This window comes from Aspergillus uvarum (genome assembly GCF_003184745.1).
Source record: "Aspergillus uvarum CBS 121591 unplaced genomic scaffold BO82scaffold_7, whole genome shotgun sequence".
NCBI classification, from domain to species: domain Eukaryota; kingdom Fungi; phylum Ascomycota; class Eurotiomycetes; order Eurotiales; family Aspergillaceae; genus Aspergillus; species Aspergillus uvarum.
Window position 1 is genome coordinate 253,991 of NW_020291304.1, and position 24,681 is coordinate 278,671.

Consider the following 24,681-nt stretch of genomic DNA (forward strand, 5'->3'; position numbering starts at 1 on the left):
AGAGGGCAGAGACAGCGGGTGTGGGATGATCAGCGCTGGGCTGATCCTTGGTTGAGAGAGAGGGGGAGGGTGACAGGTGAGTCTTAAGCGAACACAGAGAAACATGATTGCCTGAGAGTCATTTTGGAGTAAATTGGCGACGAGTTGAGGACAGATATCAATGCAGATTGAGCTGGAGATGCGATGGCGGACGTCCGTCGATCATTTTGATTCAGCCAAAATGAGGCCAATAGTCAATGGTAGGGTAGATGCGTAGGCCGCATTCGATCACAATAGTATTAACACTATTTGGGATCAAGGAACTCCTTTCATGTACTCCATACTCCGTACCATAGGTGTGGATGCGATAAGGAAGTTAATCATTGTCTCTTTGTTGGATTGATTACCAGTTGACAGCCAGACAGGCTGGAGACAAGTCGTGCCTTCTCTATTGGGTCTGGTGACATGCAATCATCATCCGTTTCTTCTTCGTCTTCTTCCTCTTCGTCTCTTCCTTCTGCTGGCTGCTTCGTCTTCCCCTCTGTTCACTTCCCTGCTTTCTTTCATCCTTCCTTCTTTTCTTCTTTTCTCCATTTTGTTCATTGCTGGATTATGCCACCAAATTAGGTGGCGGGGACGAGAAAGAGATCTCTTTCGGGTGGATGTCGGAGGAATACTCCACGCCATAATCTTCATTCTTATCTCATACACTCTCACCTCACCTAACCTAACCTAACCTAATCCCACGTCATCCGTAATTCATCATCAGCCCCGAACAATACACCGCTATCGGACTGATCATCTCTCATCTCCTGTTTTTTTTTCCCCTCCCCGTCTAGAAACCTTCTACCCCGTTTCAGATTCTACTTTTGCGACCGGCTTCTATTTCTCCAAATTCTTTCATACCTGGCAACCTCACTTTTGTTGCGTTTTCATCCTTTACCTACTCAAACTCGCCAAAAATTCTCCTTCTCGCGTTCGTCACGCGGGGAAGATCTGCCGCGATCGATAAAGTACCATCTTATCTCTCCTTCCCCCACGTACGGAGCCTCCGCCTCCCCCTTCAACTCATCGACTACACTGCACTGTCAACTCATGGCTTTTCGTTTACCTCCCCAAGTTCCCCGCCGTCGTCCTTCATATTCGCATTCCCTACCGTCTCCAGCGCTCGATATCCCTTCTCCTCTTTCGCAGCTACCGGAGCACGAATCGACAGAATGGGTGCTCTTCTCCCCGACTCAACAACCCTCCACTGTCGCCCGCACCCATACTACGTCCACTGATCGCACGCCACGAACATATGCTCGTTTGAGTGATTTTGGCTCTTTTGGCACGGCAACGCGATCGGCGGTTGGTCCGGAAAGCGAGGCGGAAGAAGACGCCCTCGATGAGCCCCTGGACGATGACGGCACCGAACTGGATAGTCTAGATGATGGGCTGCATGCCTTTCGGGCGCCATCTTTAGTACAAGACGACCCCGGAGCACCTGTCACACTGCCCGCTCATGACGGACTAGGTAGCTTCCAAGCCTCCAGCGAGACAGTACAACATCAGCTGTGGCAACACGAGCAATTTAATCCTCGTCGAAGACCCGATTTGCAGCCACGGCGGCGTTCAAGCGTACAACGTCAGTTGGACTCGATCACACGCGACGAAGAAGCCGATGTGGAGCGGGAACGATGGCAACGTATTGAGAAATGGCGGATGGAACAAAGTCGGGCGCTCTTGAACGAGATCGAGAAGGCCACCCAAAGACGCCGTGATAGCCGTGCTAGTCGGCTCAGCGGACAACCTGAACAAGTGGTTCTGCCTGCAGCGACTTTGGAGGAGTCTCAGACTCCTGCCTCTTCTTCGGCAGCAGAACAGGAAACTGACAACGATGAATCTCTATGGAAACGCATTACCCGCAAGGTAATTCAAGATCTGATCGGGATCGATGATTCCTTGCTTTCTGTCCTTTTTGGGGAGTCGTTGCCATGTATTGAAGACGACGAGATGCACACATCAGCGCGGTCGGATAGTGATTTCGACTTTAATGAGGCGATAAACCAGGAGCTGAATCCCACATCGGACCGAAGCCCGCCATGGAAGAACAAGCTTCTTCAGCGCATTGCTCGCGAATTAGGTATACTTGTTCATCAGCTCTGCGAGCATCCCGGTGCATTCACAACCTATCTCAACCTATCCGATGATATTCCCAATCAATATGCAGGCATCCCCCTTGAACGCCTCCCCGAAGAATACAATCGGTTATCTGCTTCAGCTGAGCCTGCGACTATGATCGAGTCAACAAACAACGCGGAATCGACCTTGTCGCCTCAGTTCACTCCCACTTTGCAGGTTCCTGATAGCCGAGAGCACGCGGCTCTTTGGGGTATTGAAGACGACGACGATTTGGGTCGTGGTAGCAGTGGCTCGACAGGCGATCCATTGTCTGAATCGGCACGTATTCAACAGGAAAGAGAATATTGGGAGCGGGAGTTAGACGTATCGGTGGTCTTCCGCTACCTACGTAATCGCTTCGGCCAGAGACCTACTACTACCGACTCGTTCCATAACACATCGCATCGTCCGCCGCAGGATGCTTCTCGCCGGGCCGCAATTATACGTCAACATCATCCTCTTGTTGCGCGCGCACACGCTCGCTCCCAAGCACAAATTCGACGTCAGTCCCAATACTCTTCCCATCATTCAGGACCGACCGGGGTCTCGTCACCCGTTCTCCGCCAACGATTCCGTCGCCCCAGCTCCAGCTGCGCAAGTCAAAGCGCGAAGATGTCTGCTATCTCCAGCCGTCGGACAATGACGGGCTCCAGTCGAAACTACTGGGACATTGGAGGGAGCATTGACAGCGGAAGTGCGGTTGCACCCGTCGCAGCTGGGGTTGGAGCTTGGGGCGACGTGTGATCGGTGTCCCTGAGGGTGTAGTTCTTGAGTTTCACATCACTTAATGCATGCTGGCCATCGAACGTATTACTAGCATTGTTTCAGACCGGGAGTCTTGGCTATTGTTCTTGGTGTTCCATATGTCATCACAACTTTCTGGGTTATTATCGTCTCAGTTACGAGTACATACCTGGGTGTTTTCCTTGTTGGGATCATCTTATCTATTTTCCGAATTTTATCATTATCATCACCATCAGCGTGGCTTTCTAGAGAGGGTATAGAAACGACTCATTAACTCATTAACGGCGAGGTCGGCAGGTGCATACTACCTAGGCGTGTGATACGGTTCGTCGGCGGTCGCAACAAGGGCATAATCTAGCGGGCGTCTGGATTAATACGAGATAGAAACCATTCATATGCGTTGATGGTGCATGTCCACAGAGCAGTCCAGCGAAGCTCATTGTCCTACTATCCAGTTGTTGCTGAGGAGACGCATCTATGGTTTGGCGCCTACGAAATGTAGCCGATAATTGAACTGACAATGTGGCTCGCAGACGTATAACTTATCGCTAAGTACAGTATGGCTACGGAGACCCCTGCTATATTACTCTGAATAAGGGTATACTATATCTCGACTAATAACAGTGATCATCAAACATGTAATGCCTCCAGCATTCGATACTTCTATGTCGCCTGTCAACGATTTGAAGATGGGGACGTTCTATATCCAAAAAGTTGGGGTAGATATATCCGTCCCCGCATAGAACCATGATATTTATATATGCGGGTTCCGAGGTTCCCTTGATTGTGACCGGAACTTACAACTCAGACCATAAGTGCTAGACAAAACCATCACTTTCAAACCCAACGCCTATACGAAGATGATAACAATCAGGTATATAGATTGCAGGTAGAACGAAAGAGTCCTGGTTGCGTGCATGTTGGGTCCGGACCATACTATATTTAAAATTTGACTTGTGTAGATCGATCGGGGATCTGATCGATTGAATTCATCTATACAGTATATATAGAGAGGCGGAGGATGCAGTGTGCGTCTGTAGACCTGGATTTCAAGTCGAACTCGTGGATCGATTAGCCATGGCTGGAACCGGCATGACGTGCTTGCGCACGAGGTATGGAGTAGTCTACAGAAGGCGGGTCATCATCTACGTCGTGAACTCGAGGTTCTTGCTCATATCGAAGAGATACAAATCCAGACACTAAGCTTAGGGGAAATGGTTCTCTTTCTTTCTCTTAAATGTGGCAGAAGAGGGGGGAATCATAATGGTCTCAAAAGGGTAGTTCCGATCACATTAGAAAAAAAAAAAGAAAGAACACGATGTAAAATGCTAATCAACATTCTTTTTCCCCAGCATCAACACTCGAACCGCACAGACAAAGAAATCTAAGCCTGGGAGAGGTTCTCGTAGGCGTCGGGGAAACGCTTCATGTTCTCCTCGATGAGACCGTGGCCACGGAGGAACTGGACGTAGGCGCCGTCCTGCTTGAGCTTGCCCTCCTGGCGGAGCTGGACGTAGTCCTCGCGGCGGACGGGGGTGAAACCCCAGTTCTTGGAGACGATGATCTTCTGGCGACCGGGGAACTTGTACATGGAGCGGCGGAGGGCCTCGATGGCGGTGGCGCGGTTGGAGTCGCGGGTGCGGACGGACAGGATGATCTGGCCGATGTTGACACGGGCGACGGTACCCTGGGGCTTACCGAAGGCACCACGCATACCGGTCTGGAGACGATCGGCTCCGGCGCAGGACAACATCTTGTTGATACGGATGACGTGGAAGGGGTGGACGCGGACGCGGAGGTGGAAACCTTCCTTACCGGCGATCTTCACGAGGTACCTGTTTTTTTCATTGATTAGTCGTCTGTGCTTCGGTGGAAATGGTGTTCTGTAGCAGGTTGGCGATGACAACATACTTGTTGGCGCAAATACGGGCGGCTTCGAGGGCCTCGGAGGACAGCTGCTCGTACTCGTTGGAGACGAGGTGAACGCAGAGGGGGAAGTCATCGACGTTGGCCTTCTTACGTCCCAGATCGAAGATACGGATCTTGGGGTCGGGAACACCACGGTTGAACCGGGACTTAGGGTAGGGCTGTATGTGAAGTCGATATGTTAGTTATTGCTGTTTCTTTTTTCCGCTTGTTTGCCTGGCATGCGAATCCCATTGCGATCCTCCTCTTTCTGCCTCGACGCGGTTGTCTTGTCCCATCCTCCTTCTCCACCCCACAACTGAGGCAAAGGTCCTCCCGACCCGAATCACACACACACACAAAATCCAATACCAATATTGCAAGCGCACAGACAGCTCCTTTTCAACGCACCTTGTTCTTGCAGTAACGGTAACATCTCGCGGGACGGCGGGCCATTTTGACGGTTGGGAAGTTGGCTTCCTGGGGGGTGGGTTGTCGAGAAAGGTGGTGTCGGGAGGTCCAAAGGGAGAAAAGGAAAAAGGTCTTCTCGCGGGCGGGCAGGAGACTTTCGACGTTGATTTCCAAGCAATCCGTCCGCCCGCTACCGAGTGGCGCAGCCCTAAACCCTAGCCTCTCTGCCAATCACCGTCCGCCCTGGCCCATGACGCATTTGTCAGAGTCGGAGACATGCTGACCAGTTGTCGCTTTCGTTGATTACAGGATCAAAAGATCTTTGGATTTCTAATGACGGAGGCGTTAAAGATGGTGTCATTTGAGTCAGTCAGAAGGAGAGCTTTTGGTGTTTGTAGTTGTTGAGTCAGAGGTGAATGATTCTTGGCATTTGGTTGGTGACTGCACGCAAGTCCGTCCCGCTCGGTACGCCTACGCTCTTACAAGCAAGATTCTGGCCCATTCTTGGCCTGTTCCTACGCGGCATTCTATGGCCTGTGCACATCAATTCGGTGAAAGGATTTTCTTTTCTTGTCATTATCTAAAGCATGTCATAACGAGTGTCGCATCTTGACGACATTCAACACATTCAGACATAACATGGAAAGTCATTGGCATGATCCTTGCACCTACTGGCTGGAGAGGATGTCGGAGTCACCAGCGTCGAGGATGGTCATGGTGCTGGTGCGGAAGAGCTTACCGCAGGCAGTACCAAGCTCGATCTATAGTGAAAAGTCAGTCACCTGCTCCAAACCGTGACACTGCCGTCTTGTCATATTGCGACTACTGCACGACGGCGATTGCATCAACAGGTGCTACTCACGTTGTTACCAGAGAAGTGGTGAACGGGGGTCTTGGCAAGCATGGCATAGTACTCGAGCTCACTCTTGCGGAGAGGGGGAGTGTTGGCAGCGATGATGACCAGCTTGGCCTTGCCGGAGCGGAGGGTCTTGATGGTGGACTTGTAGCCGAGGGTGACTTGTGAGGTGATAACAGTTAGCGATGGTCATGGATATCAACATCTTCAAATTTGCAACATACCCTTTCCGGACTTCATAACAAGCGCAAGGCGCGAGTTGATGGTGTCACCGGTCTTCTTGCTCTTGGGGGCCATCGTTACGCTGTCGAAGACTAAACTTCTGCGTGATCAATTTCAATCAGCAAAGGTTCGCTCGGGATTTTTTTTTTCAAGCCTAACGCTAGAATGAACAATCACAATCGACCGAAGCCAGATAAAACTGGCAATGGTCAAGGGCGAGTCGTTCCCTCAGCCATGGCTTTTGGTGAGAAACCACATACCTAAAGGTTGAATGTGGTTTTGTTGTAAAGAGAGTGCGCTCCGGCCTTGTCTTGGGATGGGGATAGAATCGAAAAAGCCTGTTACCGCTCTTTTTTGTGGGTTCGACAAATCGCGGATCCCACTTCTTCCGTTCCGACAGCAATGACTAAGGCACGTGATCATCTGGCATCGTTGGTATCGTGCCGGCCATCGACACGTGATACTTTTCCCAAAGTTGGGCTGGCCGCAGAATAGCCGACGGAACAACCAGCCTGGAGGTTATCTTCGGCGCCCTGTTCCAGCGATCGTTTAGGCATGCACTGTGCCCTGGTACCAAAATTCACCTAATATCTGTAGCCGAAGTAGTTCCGATATGGCTGAGGTTTACGAGTATTCGGGCTGTGTGTCTATTCAGTATCCTTGGGGCCTGTGTGAATTAGACCCGCTTTCATATGCACTCCGCGCGTGGGCTATTGCCATACTGCATATACTATAAGAGATTGAGACTGGTCCAAATTTGTATATGCAACACAAGAGTAACTAGAACAATTAGACATATTCAACAGTTAATAAAGTAAAGACAAGGTGAAAGTATGCCACGAGTCTCATTCCATATGACAAGATTGGCTAAGATGAAGTGAGCTTGAAGTTTGCTTGTCGAGCTGAGTACTGGCATTCACTTCATTGCGAGAACTTCCCGCAAGTAACTACTGGCTCCGAGTATGCCTTTCCCATGGTATCGTCGACTCAGCCGCCAGGGTACATAATCGTACTCGTAAGCGCTCCTTGACCCAGGAGGCAGTGGTTAATCCTACCGTGGCTGATGTCATTAACCGAACTATTGACGCCGTTGGCGCTGCTGTTTGTGAACCGCGGTAACCTGCAGAAAGCAAATATGGTACCAGATCGATCTTGAATCAAAAGAAGTTAATGGAGAAATGTAAGAACACATGTAATGCTGCTTGAACGATCGGAGCATACAGGGCAGGGTTCTGTCTCTGTAATCAAGCAGCCACTGCGATACGGGTCGAAGTTTTCTTGAAACCGCAGCTGGTCATGGCCCAGTTGAAGCCTTCCGGAATGTACAGTACATGGATAATTGGAGGACGCTCGTTGCCCTTAGCGGAAAGTAGATGGTCATGCCATCAAAGAGGCTGGCGGGCGTCAAGACTCAGGGGTTGTTCGCACTTGGAAGCACAGCCGATCCTGGAAAATTGAATAGACGAGATTAGACAGGAGAGTAGGTTCCCTAGTGCTAACAGTTTTCGTTGGTGGATAGACCCTCGGACTGTGCGAGAGTGCGGATAGTATACAACGGGTTGCCTAGGCAGTCAGTTGACGGAATATACTACGGAGTAGCACCCGGTCGTGTCTTAACTGCGCAATAGCGCCTGTTTCTGCTGCCTTGCTGGCTGACATCGCATCATATAGTCATTGTATCGTGGGATAGCCTTACAGTAATGCACAGCCGGAAGTGTAACGCAGACGTGGGCGCAGTTGTCGGCATTTTTGGATTTCCTCCGCCCCCTGACAAGCGGGTATTCATGATTGGGTGGCAGTCGTGCGACGGCCAGACCCTGGCTGCAGCAAGGAAGTCTCTAGGGGGGGATGAAGGGAGAGAGGGGTGATATGAGAGTGGCTGCTATCTTTATCGTTGCCATGTGTCGATTGGGTTCGTGTTGTTGTCGTCCAGGTGAGAAAAAGTTGGTTGGTTGGTTGGTTGGGGCATCCGTGTTGTTAAGGTTGCCCAGTTCATATCGTTTGATCCGCATTCGGGCACTATTTCCATCAGGAGCGGACGTTCTCTCCACATTATTGTAGCCCAGCGGAGATGGTCGAAATGACAAAGAAATGAGAGTTCAATCTAGCCAAGTCATTCAAATGAATTTAATAAATTTCTCCAGGCGTGCGAAGACTTCTTTGGCTGGAGGGTTGAGCGCTAGAAGAAGAGTGACTTCATGATGGGATTATGGGATTATTATGCTCATGGGGTCCTGTGAGTCCCCAGGCCAACGTAACCTGAACTTACCATAAGTTACCAGTCAAATATGGTCAAATAGCGGTCTTGTACAGTACAATACGGTAACAATCGTGTCCATCCCATCACCCAGACGGACAGACCAAGACGGCCAGAGACGGCCAGACAGCCGCAGACAGACAGACAAGACAGAGACAGACAAGACAGATTGATTGTGTCGCATGCAATCCTCAATTCTCAGATTGATTATTAGTTGTTACTTTCTCTCTCCCCTCCTCCCCCATGACTTTCCTCAAACACTCTCCATGCTGATCGCACCTAATCCCTAACTTTCTTTTCCCCCTATATCCACCCGGCTTACATCCGCGCAACGGTTTCCTCTTTCTCCATCCTTGCGTGGTTTTGTTCTTGAACGCACCGCACCGTCTCTCTTTCTCCCTCGACGGTGGCTACTTACTTTACTTACTTAGCTTAGTTTCCCCCCCCTCTCCGTTGCCCGCCCGCCATTCGAACCCGACCCTTTCCCCCACCGAGATAGTTACCTAGTGCGCCCACTGTTTTGACCGCTACTACAACTGTGACTCGGCCTTCCATTCCTTAAATTAATTTCCCGGCTGTTTCACAGCACTACTCTTTTCCCTCCAAATCCCCAGAGGCACTTTTTTCTCCTAACCTTCCCCCTTATCTGAATTGCCTCGCATTTCTGGCCTCCCAAACCGTCGCTTTCGGTCAATTTGCCATTGTCCGGTTGAATAGGTCAACATGTCCGCGACGCCTCGCAAGCCCAGTATTCCGGGCAGTGCCAGTGCCACCAAACCTTCGACTACTGAAAATCAGACAGTCAATGGAACACCTTCTAGAACCCATTCCCGCTCTCCTAGCACGGCATCAAATGGCGTTACTCGTTCGCCTTCCCTCCGCTCGTCTACGCCCGTCTCTGCGCGCGCTGCAGCCCGGAAGCCAGGCCGCTCCAACCTAAGCACGTCAAGTGCTCCGAAGATCTCACCCAGCCCCTCCGATGAGGAGGCACGAGCCCAGAATGCGGCACTTATTGACGACCTGAAGGAACAGCTGCAGAAGGCCGAAACGGCCTCCGAACAATATCAGAAGCAATTAGGTGTCCTCCAAATGCGACTTGACGAGGCAGTTAGCGAGCAAGGCAAATTGGAAGACCAGGCGCACGAGAAGGACAGCAAGCTCGATGCGCTCAACGGCGAGATTCGGGACCATGTGCGCCAGATTCGCGATATGGAGCAGGCTCATGAACAAGAGCGGAATGCCATGCTGCAGGAGAAGGAGCAACAAGCAAGCCGGGAAGAGGAGATGCAGGCGACGATTCAGCGCCTGAAGGAGTCGTTGGCTCAGAAAGAGCGGATCAACTCCGATGCAGACAAGAACATGTCTCGCTCATGTATGCATTCATTCCTGATCTTTTCTCGCTCCATGTGACATTTCCTGACCTTTTCATAGCGAGTTTTCGTAATCGGTCGTCTCCCGATCTTGACGGACAATTTGCGCCTTCTTCTCAGATTGAGCGAAGCCCCTCGCGGAACAACTCGAATTTGCTGCTGCAGAAGGATAAGCTGATCGAATCCCTTAGACTCGAATTGGCCGAGTCCCAGATCAAGCTTGTGGAGATGGAGAACCAAGGCGGCGGCCGACAGCGGGAACTCGAGAAGGAGCTTCTGGAAGCTCGCATGGCCAACGCTCGTTTGATGGAGGACAATGAGAGCTACCAGTTGCTTCTGAGTGAGCGAACCTTGAATGGCGATTTTACAAAGGGTGATTTCATGCGCGAAGTCCACCCTGACACTGCAGACGAGACCAAGGACGCTGGCAGCGGTTTGGGTTCGCTGGCTGATGAGCTTGAGTCTGTAGATGCAAGAGCTGAAACGGACAACACGCGCAAGCTCGAGGCTGAAGTCAAGGCGCTCAAGGACCAGAACAAGGCCTTGACTCTTTACATCGAGCGGATCATCAGCCGCCTCCTGCAGCATGACGGGTTCGAGACTATACTCGACAAGAACGAGAACGATCCGCCTGCCAAGCAACTTCCTGTCGGGCACAACAAGGATCTGCCTCCCACTCCTTTGGAGAAAGAGGATCCTTCCTCGCAGACCTTCCTCCAGCGGGCCAAATCGGTTGTCGCGGGCGGACCGAACTCCAACGTTCCTCGTCCTCAGACCCAGCCCCGGTCACGCCCCACCAGCTATATGCCACCTCCGACCAGTGTGCCCACCGCCCACGAAAACCCGGAGACGGCCCCTAGCATCCCTCTGCGTGCCCAGTCAATTCGGGGTCACCGCCGGACTAGATCCGAGCAAACTGATGTCAATGTTGCAGCAGTCGTTGGACAGATGTATCGGGGCCGAAACTCGGGTGGCCCTATCAGCCCTACCTTGATGGGACCTGGATCACGCCAGAGTGCTTTCTCTAACGCAAGCTACATGTCCAGCATGAGTGCTAGCCGTGCGCCTTCGCTTTCAAGCCAGCCCGAGCATAGTCGCTTGAGCAGCTCAGACAGTATCACTAGCGACCATGCCGCTGAGACCGCTTCCACTGGCGCTACCTCCAGCTCCCCGCGCTCCAGCAACGGTATGACCAACTACACGGGTGCCGTAATGACGCAGAACAAGTTGCGTCCGTTGCGCCTTGTCAGCGAAACTACTAGATTGGCAGAGGAGGAGGAGGCTGCTCGGAAGAAGGCCAACCGTGGAAGCTGGATCCCTTGGTTCAACCGCCCGCCTACCAGCGGCGAAAGCCAATCCCCTATCTGATTGAGCCGATGCCCTGATAAGCTCAGGCCCGTCATCATACCTCATCATTAAGTCGGAAACTCGATTGCATGAGGAAACATCAGTATCTCTTCTTCATTAATAGTTCCGACCTATTTGCCTGCCTTATTCTTCAGTTCTTCATCTGCATGACCTTTCCGGGATACTTCTCCGACAGTCACCATCTTACTGTCTCCCGCGCTTACCTCATTTCTTTTGGTGTTGATCATCATCATGGTGTTCGAGCTGGTTATGGGCCCAGCTTGCCCCGAGTTTATGGCAAGTCTGGCGCTTTTCGCAACCCAACCCCTCTTTCTGAAGGAGAAAATGCTTTGTTTTACTTTTCTCTGCTATTGGTTATGTGATAGACGACCCACACACCCTTTTGAACCGGAACGATGTGATGAATGCCCTGGCTATTTGGGAAATTGTTTTTAGGTCACTCGCTTCTTCAACACCATTGTATACTCGGATGGCCAGCGAGATTTGCCCCACCATTATTGATTCATGCCCCTCATTGTTTTGATGAACATACATACAATTGCGCTTATATACATCCCCCATCGCGAGTGGAATGGACGTGTTTTACGAGGCCCTGCTTGTTCTCCCTTTTCTGATGTGCTCGTGGCACTTCAATTCTTGTACCATAGAGTAGATAGGAACACAGTTCTACAACATTCTGTCTTCAGCTACAGCTCTCCATCGTCTTCTCTGCCTTGCTCCACCAACATAACAGACTTAGCTTACACCTTGGATTGACCGTAGTGTTCTCCATTCTCATTTCCATATGCCACGATGGCCGGTTGAACACATAGTATGACGTTCTTGCCATCCAGCCGTTGGTCATACTCATCTAATTGGTGTAGTCGGTGTGCGCACATCAGGCCGTTTGAACTCTGGAACGTTGGAAGCTGTTTTAGGGTGAGGCAACGCAGGTCTGTTCGGGTTGTCCACAGTGGCAATGCCAGGTCGCCAGCCATTCGATCCACAGTTTTGAGGTCCTTGAAGCGCCTGCGCTCTTCGTCTTCATCCTCAATTGAGCGTAGAATGTGCCCGCCTTCAAAGTTCAAAAACTGCGCAACCATTGTGCGACTAAAATGATTCAGTTTCTGAACAAGCAAATCACGGCTCGGGTGAGGGCTATCCGTGAAAACTTGTAGCGTGTGTGAGCGCTACATATGGGCCTCCGCCTGGTCCACTGAGACGCTATTAGCAGGCCACAAATCATGTTGAAGAGAGGTTCGAGCTACCAGTTTTTATAACGGCGTACATATGACCTAGTTGCGCAGCACTGGGCCAGGTATTGCTTGATCCGACGAATGCGAAAAAAGGGTTCTTGAACATTTCGATCATTATACGCTTCGCTAGCAGCGCTTACATCAGGAGTGCCGGAATTCTGTTCTGAGGAAACGCCAATCTCTCAATAAGTATATCCCAGTCAGAAGTGGCACACGTCGTTCCTAGAAGTTGCAGAATTGTGGTCTTGCTTTTGCGTGGGATTTGGTCTAGATCGGCAAGAGCGGAGGCACTGTACTTCCTAGCCCACGAGCGGATCTGATCCTGCAGTGTTTCGAATTTGGCCCTGATCGTGCTGTCCTCCATGGAAACACATCTTCTCTGAGACAGAGATAAAATTGCGGCTTCCTGTACACACCGGAATTTGGACTCCAGGTTCGACAGTTCTTGCCTGAGAGCTCCGTTTATGGCTTCAAGTTCCTAGGCTCGTCGGAGTTGATTGTCACGCTCATGTATAGCCTGGTCTCTTCCTACTTGTGACTGCTGTAGTTTGAACTCGAGCTGATAGATCTCTCTCATGAGATTTCCGGTGTCATGGGAGAAGCTGGTTCCCATTGTTGCGATGTTATTCCTGAGCTCTATTAGCTGCACAAGGTCGTCTTCGGGGAGGCCTTTCTCGCCCAACCTTTCAGTTTCCTCACAGGGCAGATCCGAGTTTGTCATGTGCTTGTTACCTGGCTTTAGCAGTGTGTCTGACTGGCTGTCGAAGTGGGATCGTGCCTGGGTCGTGAAAGCCTGTCGTCCCTAGAACGATCTGAGTTCTCGCAGCCATTCAATATCTCCAAATAGAAGTGGAAGAGAACGCACACCTCCAGGATCTCAGAAAGCTTTTTCATGAACCAGGGTGAGAAAGAAGATACCCGAAACAGCTAAGCTTCATATCGCCTTGGTGAGGTAGAATTGGATCTTGACTATACTTGCTCGACTTGAGCCAGCTGACATCTATTCACTTCCTTCCGCTTGGATCAGCATGATCTCATGTAAAATCAGCCACAGCCACACCCACGTCCATGCCCACCTTCCTCTTTCCTTCTTCACCTCACTCTTAATCAACCTTTCAGTTGTTCTTCATCCCAAGATTACCAGCACCTTTGAGTATCTCTAGTCGACCAGTCTGGCCATGTCACGTCGACAGTCTTCCCAGGACCTTCCAAGCAGAGAAAACAAAGCACAGCCCATCCATGTCGATAAAGAAGGAAGAAGGGTCCTACAGAATTACTGTGGGAGTCGATTACGGCACTACATACACTGGTGGGTCTAATCCCATGACGAATAGCCCAGGCTCAAACAGAAAGAGATTTAGAAACAGCCCGGCTTCAGATTGTGGAATAGCACAACTGGGGTTCTCTCAAGGCTTGAGCTAGAGTCTCAGCTCCTGCTACTTTACTGTGTGGTCTTATTTTATGGCTAATAGGCTCTTTCCCAGGGCGTGAGCTATGTGAGTAGCACCAGCACGGATCTCAGAGACATCAAACATATCCGCAACTGGCCTGGTCCAACCAAAGAAATCGAAATTGTCTTCAAGGCTCCCTCCCGCATTGCCTATCCAGATGAAGATTTGCCACCTGCGGTTCCAAAATGGGGCTATGAAGTTCAACCCGGCATGACCGCGTACTCTTGGACCAAGCTCCTGTTAGACAGCGATACGCCGTGGACTTAATATGATGATTCTACTCTGGAATATGCTTCTCAGACTGGCATCCTTCAGTTGCCACCTGAACGAACAGATCAATTTGAGGTACTCAGGGGCGAGCAATATGGAACCTTGACGCCTTTGGGTGGTTTTTCGCTCGTTGAACTATCTGGAATATTAACATGTAAAGCAGCCTGGTGCCGTAGCCGTAGTACGGAAGGATATAGTTAGTGGCCACTCTGCGAAAACAAATTCCTCCACTAAGTATCCTTCCTGCAGCGGTGATTGCTTATAAGACTCACTGTAAGTAACCCTGGTGATCGCGTTGGATCATGTGGCTGGATTACTCAGGAACGCCGACAATCAGCTGTAGAGGTTCTGGCCAATGGGTGACTCGTGACCAGCCCTCGGCCAAGACATGCGAAGCCACTACGTTTATGTTTTTACACAAATATAATAAACTGGAAATCTATGTTAGTGAACTAAGAAGAAAAAAGCTGTATATAGCCAAGGCATTACACAAGGAACTACACAAACAAGGGGTTTCTACACACGAGGCTGTTCATACAAGCGAGGCCTTTGATATAAGCAAGACTGATTACTTATACAAGTAAGGCTGTCTGTGTGAGCGAGGCGGTTCAAACGAGCGAGTGAGGAATGATACAAAAACTTGCGGTCGTGCCAGCCCTTGCGGCTATAGTGGCTGTAGCGAGCGAGGCTATTTCTGCGAGCAAGACCATTAATACAAGTAAGGAACTGCAAAAGTACTCCTACAAGAGAGGCTATTCTTGAAGGTAAGACCTTACAGCAAAAACAAAAGAAGTAGCTAAAGCCCGAATCAAATACAAACCACATAGTTTAATTCGGCAGGCTACTGTAGGTACTTAAAAGCCTGTGAAATCTACTAATCAGCACAGCTGATCACTCATTCCCCGATAGTCAGTCCCTAAGTAGGGCTCAGCACATACATGCTTCGCAACCAAGCGCTTAAGTAGGTCTACAGCTACTTGAAAAGGTGTTTAGAAAGGTGTAAGTACGGGCTTGCTAAGGGCGCGTTGCAACCCACCCGCAGGTCAGGCGCTCTTACAGTTTTCAAAGCTTGTCTATACGGTTCTAAGAGCCTATCTACGGAGTATACAGCTGCTTGAGGGCTTGTTTACACAGCTGTTGAAAGCTTACACAGCTACTAAGTGACCTACCAAGTACACTTCTTCCTGCGTATTTTTAAAGCAGTATCTCTGCATCGATCCAAATTTAAAATCAAACTCTGCAGCTGGGGACGGATTTTTATAGTCATTCAGACACCATCTGCCTTCTAGCTAAGCATGAAGCTATGTAACTGCTTAGCATTCGTCACCGTTGCTCGGGGCCTTATAGAGCTGCGAAGCCAGCATTTCGCAGATTTCTAAGTCAGTGAAATAAGTTAAGACTTGCTAGCAATACCACAGTCGTTAGACTCATCAAGATACTCTTTATACTCATCTCTAATAATCTTAACCATGGTTCTTATATCTTGGCCATGAATCACTACGTTCTTCGCTTCAATGTATAGTGTAGCCCGGAGAAACATTGACGCGGCGGCCGGATTGCGGCCAGCTTGTAAATAGTACGGAGGTGTAAGGACTATCGGAGCAGTAGTCATCACTCACCCCATCCTCGAATTCAGTCGTTCTCTGGTCCATTCGCCCACCATGCCTGGCTCTCTGTCTCTCTTCTCTGTCAATGCCGTCCTTCTCATGTCGGCTGACGACGGGTCCCGCATCTTAGCCAAGTACTACTCCCCTCCTCACCCCCCGGCCGGCGCTGCCCCCAACTCGACCGATTATCCCGGAGCGAATCCCTATCCCACCGTGAAGGAGCAGAAGGCCTTCGAGCAGGGTCTCCTCGAGAAGACGAACAAGCAGACCAGCGATGTGATCCTCTACGACAACCGGATCGTGGTGTTCAAGATGGAGAGCGACGTGATGCTCTACGTGGTTGGCAGCGCCGACGAGAACGAAGTCTTGCTCTACAACGTTATTCTGTCTCTGCGGGATGCCCTCGGAATCTTATTCAAGTACGTTTCTCCCTATTCAGGCATTATTCCCGCGGACCAACGTGTGACTAAAATGCCGCTTTCTTTCTCTTTGCAGGGGTGCAACCGACAAGCGCACAATCGTCGAGAACTACGACCTGGTCGCCTTGGCCATCGACGAGATCATCGACGACGGTATCATCCTCGAAACGGACCCCGTTCTGATCGCCTCGCGCGTGAGCCGCGCTCCCGCTCCCGATGCGCCCAACTTGAAGAGCATCGATTTGTCGGAACAGGGTCTGCTCAATGCGTGGGAATTGGGCAAGCGGCGTCTGGCGGAGGGTCTGCGGCAGATGTAAAACTGGGGGAGACAAGAGATTATACCGGTGTTTTGATTCTCATGCATGAGGGCGTGGGGTTCTGTCGTCTTCGTTTTTCTAATATGTCTTGTTCATGTTCTCTGGCTGGTCCTGGCGTTGTATTGATCCACACGATACTTTTTATTTTTTACAACCTTTCTTTCAAAAGATATATCTTCGTTCTTGCTGGAAACCTCTGTTTTGGGGGGATTTGACTTATAGATACTCCTATAAATGTTCTTTCCATGTGGAGGGAGAATTGTGAGCGCTTGATTGCGGTAATGTGAGCTGAGTGCAGACAAATTACTGGCCAAATTCATCGAAGTAGAATACATACTTCATTTGCATGAGGTATAGTTGTCCTATTCAAGGTATAGTGCTAAGACCTTGATTAGTATGCGCACGTGCGGAGTTCATCGAGAAGATAGCGTTCGAATACTATGGAAAAGCGATACAAACCATAGGCGAGAACTAGCCCCGCATACGTCACGCCCGCTTCTCCGCCGTCCGAGAGGGACAATTTTCAGTAGCACTCTTTGGACTTTGTCGAATCGCTTTCTTTCCCCCTTCCTCAGCGCACCATCAATTAACAGATTTCGGGGGAACCAATCAATACACCTATACCCCAAGATGAAGCAGAGATTCTCTTCGCTGGATGTCAAGGTCTGTCTGTTTTGTTCTCACCTTTTTGACTGTGCACCCTCTCTTTCCCCCGATCAGCTCCCACGTATCTGACCGATGTACTGTACCTGTACAGGTCATCACCCAGGAACTTGCCTCGGAGCTCGTCAACCTCCGAGTGTCGAACATCTACGATCTTTCCTCGGTAAGTTTCCCTCTTTACTCAGTCCTAGGATCCCAGCTTCAATCCCAATCTTACCCTTTTTGTCCCACAGAGAATCTTCCTCTTCAAACTCGCCAAACCCGACCACCGCAAACAGCTCGTCGTCGACTCCGGCTTTCGCTGCCATGTGACGCAGTACTCGCGCGCGACGGCCTCGGCGCCGTCGCCCTTCGTCACGCGCATGCGCAAGTTCCTGAAGTCGCGGCGCGTCACCTCGGTCCAGCAGCTCGGCACGGACCGCGTCATCGACTTCGCCTTCAGCGACGGCCAGTACCACCTGTTCCTCGAGTTCTTTGCGGGCGGCAACATCATCCTCACCGACCGGGAGTACACCATCCTCGCGCTGTTCCGGCAGGTCGCGGCCGGCGACGGGCAGGAGGAGGAGACGCGCGTCGGCTTGAAGTACACGGTCGACAACAAGCAGAATTACCACGGGGTGCCGGATATCACGACGCAGCGGGTGCGGGAGACAGTCCAGAAGGCTAAGGATTTGTTTGCGGCGGAAGGGGGCAGTAATGCGCCGAAGAAATCTAAGAAGAAGAATACGGATGTGCTGCGGAAGGCGCTGTCGCAGGGTTTCCCCGAATATCCGCCACTGTTGCTGGATCATGCGTTTGCGGTGAAGGGGTTGGATCCAGCGACGCCGTTGGAGGAGGTTTTGAGCGATGATGGAGACTTGTTGACGAGGGTGGTGGAGGTGTTGGAGGTGGCTAAGGCGGAGACGGACAACTTGTCGGTCGGGCAAGGGCATCCTGGGTATATTGTTGCGAAGGAGGATACGAGGACGAAGGCTAAGGAGGCTGCGGAGGAGAAGGAGGACAACGAGGAGGCATCCGGCAAGAAGCCGCCGGCGCTCCTGTATGAGGACTTTCACCCGTTTAAGCCGCGCCAGTTCGAGGGCAAGCCTGGCGTCACGATCTTGGAGTTTGAGAACTTCAACAAGACCGTCGATGAGTATTTCTCTTCCATCGAGTCGCAGAAGCTGGAGTCGCGGCTCACGGAGCGCGAGGAGGCCGCGAAGAGAAAGCTGGATGCTGTACGGCAGGAGCATGCGAAGCGGATTGGTGCCCTGCAGGAGGTCCAGGGGTTGCATATCCGGAAGGCGGCCGCTATCGAGGATAATGTCTACCGGGTGCAGGAGGCGATGGATGCTGTCAATGGTCTGATTGCGCAAGGAATGGACTGGGTGGAAATCGCGCGTCTGATTGAGATGGAACAGAGCCGAGGTAACCCTGTTGCGAGGATTATCAAGTTGCCTCTCAAGCTTCATGAGAACACGATTACGTTGGTGTTGGGAGAGGCTGGCGATGAGGAGCAAGGCGACGGCGAGGAGCTTTTCTCAGATGACGAAGACGAATCCGAGTCGGAGGATGAGAAGGAGGACGATGAGAATTTTGAAAAGAGGGCCGATGTATTGGTGGTTGACATCGATCTTGGGCTCTCCCCGTGGGCGAATGCGACCCAGTACTACGAGCAGAAGAAACAGGCCGCCGTGAAAGAACAGCGGACGACGCAGTCCTCTGCTAAGGCGCTCAAGAGCCACGAGAAGAAAGTCACGCAGGATCTCAAACGGAACTTGAAGCAAGAGAAGCAGGTTCTCCGCCCGGCTAGAAAGCTTTTCTGGTTCGAGAAGTTCCTCTTCTTCGTTTCTTCTGAGGGATACCTGGTTCTCGGGTAAGTGTTTCAAAACCAGTTATCTTGAACTATCTATTCTGACTAGGACTAGTGGCCGTGATGCTATGCAGAGCGAGATGCTATACCGGCGGTACCTCAAGAAAGGCGATGTCTTCGTGCATGCGGACCTTCAAGGTGCTACGCCAATGATCGTCAAGAACAGAGCGGGCACGCCTAACGCGCCTATTCCTCCCAGCACACTCTCTCAAGCTGGCAATCTATGTGTTGCTACATCGAGTGCTTGGGATTCCAAGGCAATCATGTCCGCTTACTGGGTCAGTGCCAGCCAAGTCTCCAAGACCGCTGAGGTGGGTGGTCTTGTCCCCACTGGAGAGTTCGTCATCAAGGGCGAGAAGAATTTCCTGGCCCCCTCCCAGCTTGTCCTAGGATTTGCGGTCATGTTCCAGGTTAGCAAAGAGAGTCTACGAAACCACAAGCTACGCCAGTTCGACGAACCTGCGGCTGCGGAGCCGATCGCCGGGGAAGGCGATGCTCCTGCAGCGGTAGCGGAAGGCAAAGAGCCTTTTGAGGAGAACTCCGAGACGGCGGAAGCTGATAAATCTGGCAGCCCTGATGAACCAAAGGAGCAGGAGCAGGAGCAGGTCTCGGATTCGGATGAAGAAGCTGAGGAAGATAAGGCTATTACGGAAAGAAACCCGCTACAACGGGGACTGTCTGAGCCAGCTCAAGCGGAAGCCGGCAACTCTAATGATGCTAACGACAGCCCGTCGGATGACGAAAATGCCGAGGAAGAGGGGGAGCAGGAGCAGCAGTCCCCTCAGACGGAGAAGACAGCTGCGGATGAGCCTCTGCTGGAAGAAAGCTTAGCCTCCACTGAAGATCAGGGCAAGCGACAACTTTCCGCTCGAGAGCGTCGTCTTCTTCGAAAAGGACAGCCACTCGACTCCCAGGATACTTCACCCAAGGAAGCCGAAGGAAGCTCAAAGAAGCAGGGGCCGAACGGCGCACCGGCCAAACCTACGAACACCAAGCAAGCGGGCTCCACTCGGGGCAAGAAGGGCAAGGCAAAGAAGGCCGCGGCCAAGTATGCAGACCAGGACGAAGACGAGCGGGAGCTGGCACTCCGCTTGCTGGGCGTGAACAGCGAGAAAGCTGCCAAGGCCGCTGCAGAGGCGGAAGCCAAAGCCAAGCGTGAGCAGGAAGCCGAGGCCCAAAAGAAGCATCGCAGAGCCCAGCATGAGCGCGCAGCGGAGGCCGAGCGCAAACGACAGGCTCTCTTCGAAGGCGGTGCTGATGACTACGACGAGGAGACGGCCGCCGCGGAAGCTGCGGATCTCGAATGGATTCCTGCCATGATCGGAACGCCTCATCCTGACGATGACATCCTCGCGGCCATCCCGGTGTGCGCTCCCTGGGCTGCCCTGGGTCGGTACAAGTACAAGATCAAGTTGCAGCCCGGTACTGTGAAGAAGGGAAAGGCTGTCAAGGAGATCATTGGACGATGGGTCGCCGAAACGACGACTGGCAAGGTCAAGAAGGAGCATGCTGAGGACGCTGGCATTAACCGGGCAGCAGCCGAGAAGCTCCGCGAGCGTGAAGGCGAGTTAATCAAGGGGTGGAAGGATACTGAGATCATTAACTCAGTCCCTGTGGGTAAGGTACGCATCATGACTGGTGCAGGAGCCAGCGGAGGTGATAAGGGCAAAGGGAAAGGTGGTGGTGGTGGCGGCGGCGGCGGCGGGAACAAAGGAGGTAAAGGAGGAAAGAAGAAATAGGTTTTGAGCGATTAATCCCGGACCATTCAATTCCCCTCAGAGACGATGAAATGCTCTGATGACATGGTCTCCATGCGCACAGATACGAAACTAGAACCGTGCACTCCTTAGTGACTAAACCCAAACTCTGGTATAGATCAATCCCTGGGGACATTTTCTTATTACTGCGACTTTCTCTACTCTTTTAACATGCTCAAAAAGCGCTTTCCTGTCACTCAATGCCATCATCTATCAAATCCCGTGATATCCGTTCCTTATGTTGCATAGATGATTCGTTTATATTGCAGCTGATATCGATGTGCCGCTCAGTCCAAGGCTCATCTTGTTGTAACACCAATGACGTGTCCATACGGAGAAACAAGCATTGCCGGACTCGAGTCCCACCTTGTGGCAACTTAAAAGACAATAATAAGGCTTGACTAGAGCAAGATGATATCAGAATAATCGAATATCAGACCAGACCGACTGCATGTTGGCTGATTAGAAACCGGACCAGGCCTGGATGCCTGCGCTTAGTCACCAGGCAGCCGACGTCATCGCGAATTTTTTTGGCGCGAAAGTCTCCTTTTGATGACTCGAGAAATGACATTTGACTGCGCTGTTCAGCCAAACTGTCCCTCGGGCCGAATCCGTTCAGTGGGGAAAAAGAGCCAGGAGAAATTGGATCCAATCTGACATATGTGAAAGAGTGAACGAATAGTTCTGCACGCTTGTGAGTCTTTCCCCCCCCACTTGGAGAATTTTGTCGACCATATTGACCCAACCCCGCGACTAGCCTGCTCTTTCTCCCTTATGGTCTCGGATATCGATTGATATCCCCCTTGTCGGTTCAAAGTGGTGTTGTACCTCTCTCGTCTTCTCGCTGGCGGGTTCCCGCGCAGCTTTGTCAGGTTCGCTTCGTCGTCCTCGTTTTCTTCTTATTCCACCACAGCCACTATGCCGCCCAAGCTAGACACGCGGATCGTGTCGGTTCGCCGACTCAACAAGGAAGGTCCTGGTGAGCGATCACTCGCGCAATGGTGGGCCGATGAATGCAACAACAACACCCCCGAAGCGGCTGCGATCGAAGAAGCCGCACAGCTCCTGCAGACGAGCGACATCCCGGTCGCATTTCCCACGGAGACAGTGTATGGACTAGGCGCCGACGCTACTCGCAGTGACGCCGTGCAGGGGATCTACAAGGCCAAGCAGAGGCCATCCGACAACCCGTTAATCATCCACGTGGATTCCCTTGGAATGCTGGAGCGCATCCTCAATCCCGTCCATCACAGTCCCACGCGGGTCACAAGCACCGCTCAGAACAAGCTCCCTGCCATCTACGACTCGGTCATCTCCCGCTTCTGGCCCGGTCCTCTCACAATCCTCGTTCCAAACCCTTCCGGATCCCCCCTTGCGAACGAAGTCACCTCGAACCTCACTACCTTCGGCGTGCGGATGCCATCGTCGCCGCTGGCACGTTTGTTGATCCATGTCGCAGACCGACCACTGGCGGCCCCCTCGGCCAACGCCTCCACGAAACCTTCCCCGACAGCCGCAGAGCACGTATACCATGACTTGCAAGGCCGCATCGAGCTCATCCTCGACGGCGGCCCCTGTGGAGTCGGAGTGGAAAGCACAGTCATCGACGGGCTCTCTGATCCCCCGGCTATCCTTCGTCCCGGGGGCATCGGCATCGAGGAGTTGCGACAATGTCCGGGGTGGGAGAATGTGCAGGTCGGATACCACGATGGCACGCTCGATGTGAAGGAGGTGCCCCGTGCGCCGGGCATGAAGTACCGACACTACTCCCCCAAGGCTCGGGTAGTCCTTTTCGAGCCCGAATCCGCCGACGAGGGCATCCGAAACCACATCCGCAAGGACCTGGAGGACTCAGCGATTGGCGCGCATAGCATCGGGGTGGTGCGTACGCGCAACTGGAAGCAAGGGATGGGACTGGTCTCAGAGGAGGAGATTCAGAGCGGGTTGAAGCCTGTCGAGAGCTTAATGGAAAATCTGGTCTCGTTCCCTGTCCCCGTTGAGGATAAGATCAAGGCGTGTGTGGTGACGAAACAGACCTTCGACTGCCATCTCGGCCCGGACATCAAGTCGATCGCCCAGGGATTGTTTTCAGCGCTGCGGGCGATGGATGAAGTAGAGGTGGATGTCATTTATGTCGAAGGGGTGCCTGATCAGCAAGGTGACCTGGCCGCGGCGGTGATGAACAGGCTGCGGAAAGCCGCAGGAGCCGAGCTTCGGGTCTGAGTTATGACGATTGGAGTTATTCTTGTTTGCTTTCATACATTTAGCTTTTTTTTTAATTTTGGCATCTATCTTTGGGCGGTCATTTTTTGGAGATCGTTAGACGAGCATAAATTCTAGATACGATTCGTTATGAACAGTTTGCTGGTTTTCAAATCCATTTCTTAGCTAAGTTAGAGGTGCATGTGGGTTGCAGGGCTACCGAGTATAGGGTTGATGGTACATCAGCTTTCAGTTGTGCTGCTTGTTGAACACAAGAGTTTCGTAAGCCTGAATGATCCGATCTGATAACCTTAAAAATGCAGATCAGCACGCAGTTTTCAGGGAGTTGGGGCTTGGGGTGGGTCGGGTGGGCTGACGGACGGAGTATGAAATCCGGGGAAACATACGCGTACTGTATGTGCATCCACGGAGTTCATGTCTTAGAACTTTCGTGGCAATCGATCCCCACCTGAGAGTCTTAGTTGACTGTTATTTCTTCTTTTCGTTGGCCCCCCATCAGACTCCGTGATGCTGCTGATGATTTCGAGTCAACAGGTGCCGTTGGACGCCTGTGAACGTAAAACGTAAACCGAGGCACAACTGGCGGTGATAATCGCCCAAAACTGGGACGGACGACAATCAAGAAATTACCATAATGAATCATCCTAGAGTTCCGTTTCCTAGACAATAGCTCCGCGTGTGTCTCACTACTTACCCGATTATCGGTGGCGGCCAATCTCTCAACCTCAAAAGCCTTCTTGAATTCTCGCATTAGCACGGGATTGAGCCGTCAGGAGGGCCAGTCTTATGACAGAAATGATGAAGAACGAAGTCAACTGTACCTCTCAGGTAATTTGAGCACAAATTCATATCCATGGCGACAATCCGAGGCCACGGATGGACCAAAGACGTTCCCATATTCAATAAACCACATAACCAACGCTTCGTCGAGCCAATAACCTAAACACTTTTGGACTTGACTGCTGTAGGCAGAGATAGAATATCATCGTGTAGCTACCAAGACTAGTCTGTTTTGCCTTTGTGTATTTTCACCGGCTGCTGCCAATTCCATACTGTACCGGCGCGGACGAGTCTCAATAGCACTATCTATTTACACAGCCACAGCAGGATTCAATTAAAGGGTTAAGCTAGCGAATCCTTTTAACACTGGCTTTCATGGACATGATCTGATCCGGTGTGGGGCACCAGGGGTATTGACATGAAGTGGTGCTATTAATGGGATGGAGGTAGCTTTTCAAGGGTTAGTGCTTACTTCTTCTCCACTTGCTGAGCGATGCGGTCCCCTACGAGGTAGAGTCTGTCGCACTGATACAGGAATGGCCCGATACCTTGGTCATAACCGAGTGGATGTGCGGAGTGCTGGGGACACAAGGTCTTAGCTCATCGTAACTGATGGCTGCCCACAGCGCATAAAGCTGAAACAAAGCTAGGCCACAAGCACGACAGCTTGAGTCGAGGGCCTTTGCTTGACCTGATTTCGACCAATTACCAGTTAGCTTGAGGGTATGAAGATGAACTACTTATCTGGCAACCTAGGAGGATTTCAATTGAGATCTGTGGAAGGTAAACTGGGGATGCTGTTTGACGCTTGATCTCTGGATGAAGTTGATGG

General features: G+C 51.5%; 7 protein-coding genes across 7 annotated transcripts; 4 read left to right on the top strand and 3 right to left on the bottom strand.

The window, feature by feature from the left end:
• Positions 1-1,074: 1,074 nt before the first annotated feature.
• Positions 1,075-2,886, top strand: BO82DRAFT_371718 (uncharacterized protein; the record flags this gene model as incomplete). Its single annotated transcript, XM_025637283.1, has 1 exon — positions 1,075-2,886. One exon carries the CDS (start codon positions 1,075-1,077, stop codon positions 2,884-2,886), a length of 1,812 nt encoding a protein of 603 aa, XP_025495500.1.
• A 1,384-nt stretch (positions 2,887-4,270) lies between these two features.
• On the bottom strand, positions 4,271-5,247 carry BO82DRAFT_275488 (60S ribosomal protein uL16; the record flags this gene model as incomplete). The annotated part of the gene is made up of 3 exons (XM_025631116.1): positions 4,271-4,721; positions 4,798-4,973; positions 5,203-5,247. 3 exons carry the CDS (start codon positions 5,245-5,247, stop codon positions 4,271-4,273), a joined length of 672 nt encoding a protein of 223 aa, XP_025495501.1.
• A 294-nt stretch (positions 5,248-5,541) lies between these two features.
• BO82DRAFT_302521 (60S ribosomal protein eL30) lies at positions 5,542-6,573 on the bottom strand. The gene is made up of 4 exons (XM_025632126.1): positions 6,541-6,573; positions 6,283-6,380; positions 6,065-6,219; positions 5,542-5,963 (listed from the first exon to the last, which is right to left on the bottom strand). Exons 2-4 carry the CDS (start codon positions 6,353-6,355, stop codon positions 5,871-5,873), a joined length of 321 nt encoding a protein of 106 aa, XP_025495502.1. The 5' UTR covers positions 6,356-6,380; positions 6,541-6,573; the 3' UTR covers positions 5,542-5,870.
• Positions 6,574-9,260: 2,687 nt separating this feature from the next.
• Positions 9,261-11,275, top strand: BO82DRAFT_361742 (uncharacterized protein; the record flags this gene model as incomplete). Its single annotated transcript, XM_025636829.1, has 2 exons — positions 9,261-9,909; positions 9,969-11,275. 2 exons carry the CDS (start codon positions 9,261-9,263, stop codon positions 11,273-11,275), a joined length of 1,956 nt encoding a protein of 651 aa, XP_025495503.1.
• Positions 11,276-11,527: 252 nt separating this feature from the next.
• BO82DRAFT_424066 (uncharacterized protein) lies at positions 11,528-12,880 on the bottom strand. Its single transcript, XM_025640280.1, has 2 exons — positions 12,536-12,880; positions 11,528-12,381 (listed from the first exon to the last, which is right to left on the bottom strand). The coding sequence occupies exons 1-2, from the start codon at positions 12,623-12,625 to the stop codon at positions 12,016-12,018; spliced, it is 456 nt and encodes a 151-aa protein (XP_025495504.1). The 5' UTR covers positions 12,626-12,880; the 3' UTR covers positions 11,528-12,015.
• A 2,984-nt stretch (positions 12,881-15,864) lies between these two features.
• BO82DRAFT_302527 (coatomer subunit zeta) lies at positions 15,865-16,867 on the top strand. Its single transcript, XM_025632127.1, has 2 exons — positions 15,865-16,257; positions 16,334-16,867. Exons 1-2 carry the CDS (start codon positions 15,893-15,895, stop codon positions 16,572-16,574), a joined length of 606 nt encoding a protein of 201 aa, XP_025495505.1. The 5' UTR covers positions 15,865-15,892; the 3' UTR covers positions 16,575-16,867.
• Positions 16,868-17,204: 337 nt separating this feature from the next.
• Positions 17,205-23,069, top strand: BO82DRAFT_380890 (putative DUF814 domain protein; the record flags this gene model as incomplete). The annotated part of the gene is made up of 11 exons (XM_025637797.1): positions 17,205-17,237; positions 17,332-17,400; positions 17,471-19,092; positions 19,145-20,453; positions 20,490-20,706; positions 20,737-20,805; positions 20,965-21,038; positions 21,546-21,623; positions 21,777-21,797; positions 21,831-21,955; positions 21,986-23,069. The coding sequence occupies 11 exons, from the start codon at positions 17,205-17,207 to the stop codon at positions 23,067-23,069; spliced, it is 4,701 nt and encodes a 1,566-aa protein (XP_025495506.1).
• Between the last annotated feature and the right edge of the window lie 1,612 nt (positions 23,070-24,681).

Coding starts and splice junctions, on each gene's coding strand:
- BO82DRAFT_302521 (XM_025632126.1), bottom strand. CDS start 6,355: ATGGCCCCCAAGAGCAAGAAGACCGGTGACACCATCAACTCGCGCCTT. Junction 6,220..6,282: donor TGTTATGAAGTCCGGAAAGG/GTATGTTGCAAA, acceptor TCACCTCACAAG/TCACCCTCGGCTACAAGTCC. Junction 5,964..6,064: donor ACCACTTCTCTGGTAACAAC/GTGAGTAGCACC, acceptor TTTTCACTATAG/ATCGAGCTTGGTACTGCCTG.
- BO82DRAFT_424066 (XM_025640280.1), bottom strand. CDS start 12,625: ATGATCGAAATGTTCAAGAACCCTTTTTTCGCATTCGTCGGATCAAGC. Junction 12,382..12,535: donor AACTAGGTCATATGTACGCC/GTTATAAAAACT, acceptor TTGCTTGTTCAG/AAACTGAATCATTTTAGTCG.
- BO82DRAFT_302527 (XM_025632127.1), top strand. CDS start 15,893: ATGCCTGGCTCTCTGTCTCTCTTCTCTGTCAATGCCGTCCTTCTCATG. Junction 16,258..16,333: donor GCCCTCGGAATCTTATTCAA/GTACGTTTCTCC, acceptor TTCTCTTTGCAG/GGGTGCAACCGACAAGCGCA.